At 39.2% G+C, this 826-nt stretch overlaps 1 protein-coding gene across 1 annotated transcript in view; it reads left to right on the top strand.

The window, feature by feature from the left end:
- LOC108784279 (cytosolic carboxypeptidase 6-like) overlaps window positions 1–826 on the top strand; it is a 727,452-nt gene that overhangs the window by 532,124 nt on the left and 194,502 nt on the right. Inside the window, exon 6 of the mRNA XM_018553039.1 lies at window positions 73–184. Coding sequence (XP_018408541.1) covers window positions 73–184 — 112 coding nt within the window. The remainder of the gene's footprint in view (window positions 1–72; window positions 185–826) is intronic.

Here is an 826-nt window from a genome sequence, read left to right as displayed (position 1 = left end):
TATATATATATAGTTTCCTAATTCTTAACAGTAAAACAGTATTACTTGTTTTTTTTTTCCTTTTTATTACAGGTGCTCTCTGATGGGTTTTGATCTGAACAGACACTGGCAGGACCCCTCTCCATGGGCTCACCCAACTCTCTATGCAGTGAAACAACTGATCCTGGAAATGCACAATGGCCCAGTAAGTTAGACAATTTAATGGTGTATGCCAATGTTTAAACATTGTTATTTGTATGTACAAATGTTTCTTTACAGTAAGTATTAGGCACCATTCACAAAAGAGCATTTAGGTGCATACAATGTAAATTCTGCCTTTTTTCTGTGCCCAGCATACACAGTTGCTACATACAGCCACGCATAGACATGGACGACTGTGCATGGCTGCATGCGGGTAGATGCCGGCATAGCCTCACATTTAGAATATGGATGTATTTCCCCGAGCACAAAATACATCTATACACTATATGCGGGTTTACATGAGCACCTGCGTATATACACATACAGCCATTTATGTCTACAGGTGTACATGCCAGCTGTGTATCCTGATCATGGAAAAAGATCAGGTGTCCCTAAATGTACCCATGTGCATGGGGCCTTAAAAAAGTCAGGATAGCGGAATCAGTTGACATGTATTTATTTTTATCTTCCAAACTGTACTAAAAATATGATCATTGGAATCAGATTGGCCACCAGAGTCCACACTCTGGTCACACATATCTGGAGGAATTAAAACACATGGACTGGTGTCGAGCCAATATCTATACCCAATATAAAAAGTGGCGAAAGTGTATAAAACTGATTCTTCTGCATGAATATTATACCA

Source organism: Nanorana parkeri, unplaced genomic scaffold, assembly GCF_000935625.1.
Source record: "Nanorana parkeri isolate BGI_ZX_2015 unplaced genomic scaffold, ASM93562v1 scaffold106, whole genome shotgun sequence".
In the NCBI taxonomy this organism is placed as follows: Eukaryota; Metazoa; Chordata; class Amphibia; order Anura; family Dicroglossidae; genus Nanorana; species Nanorana parkeri.
This window is presented reverse-complemented; position numbering and strand designations above follow the sequence as displayed.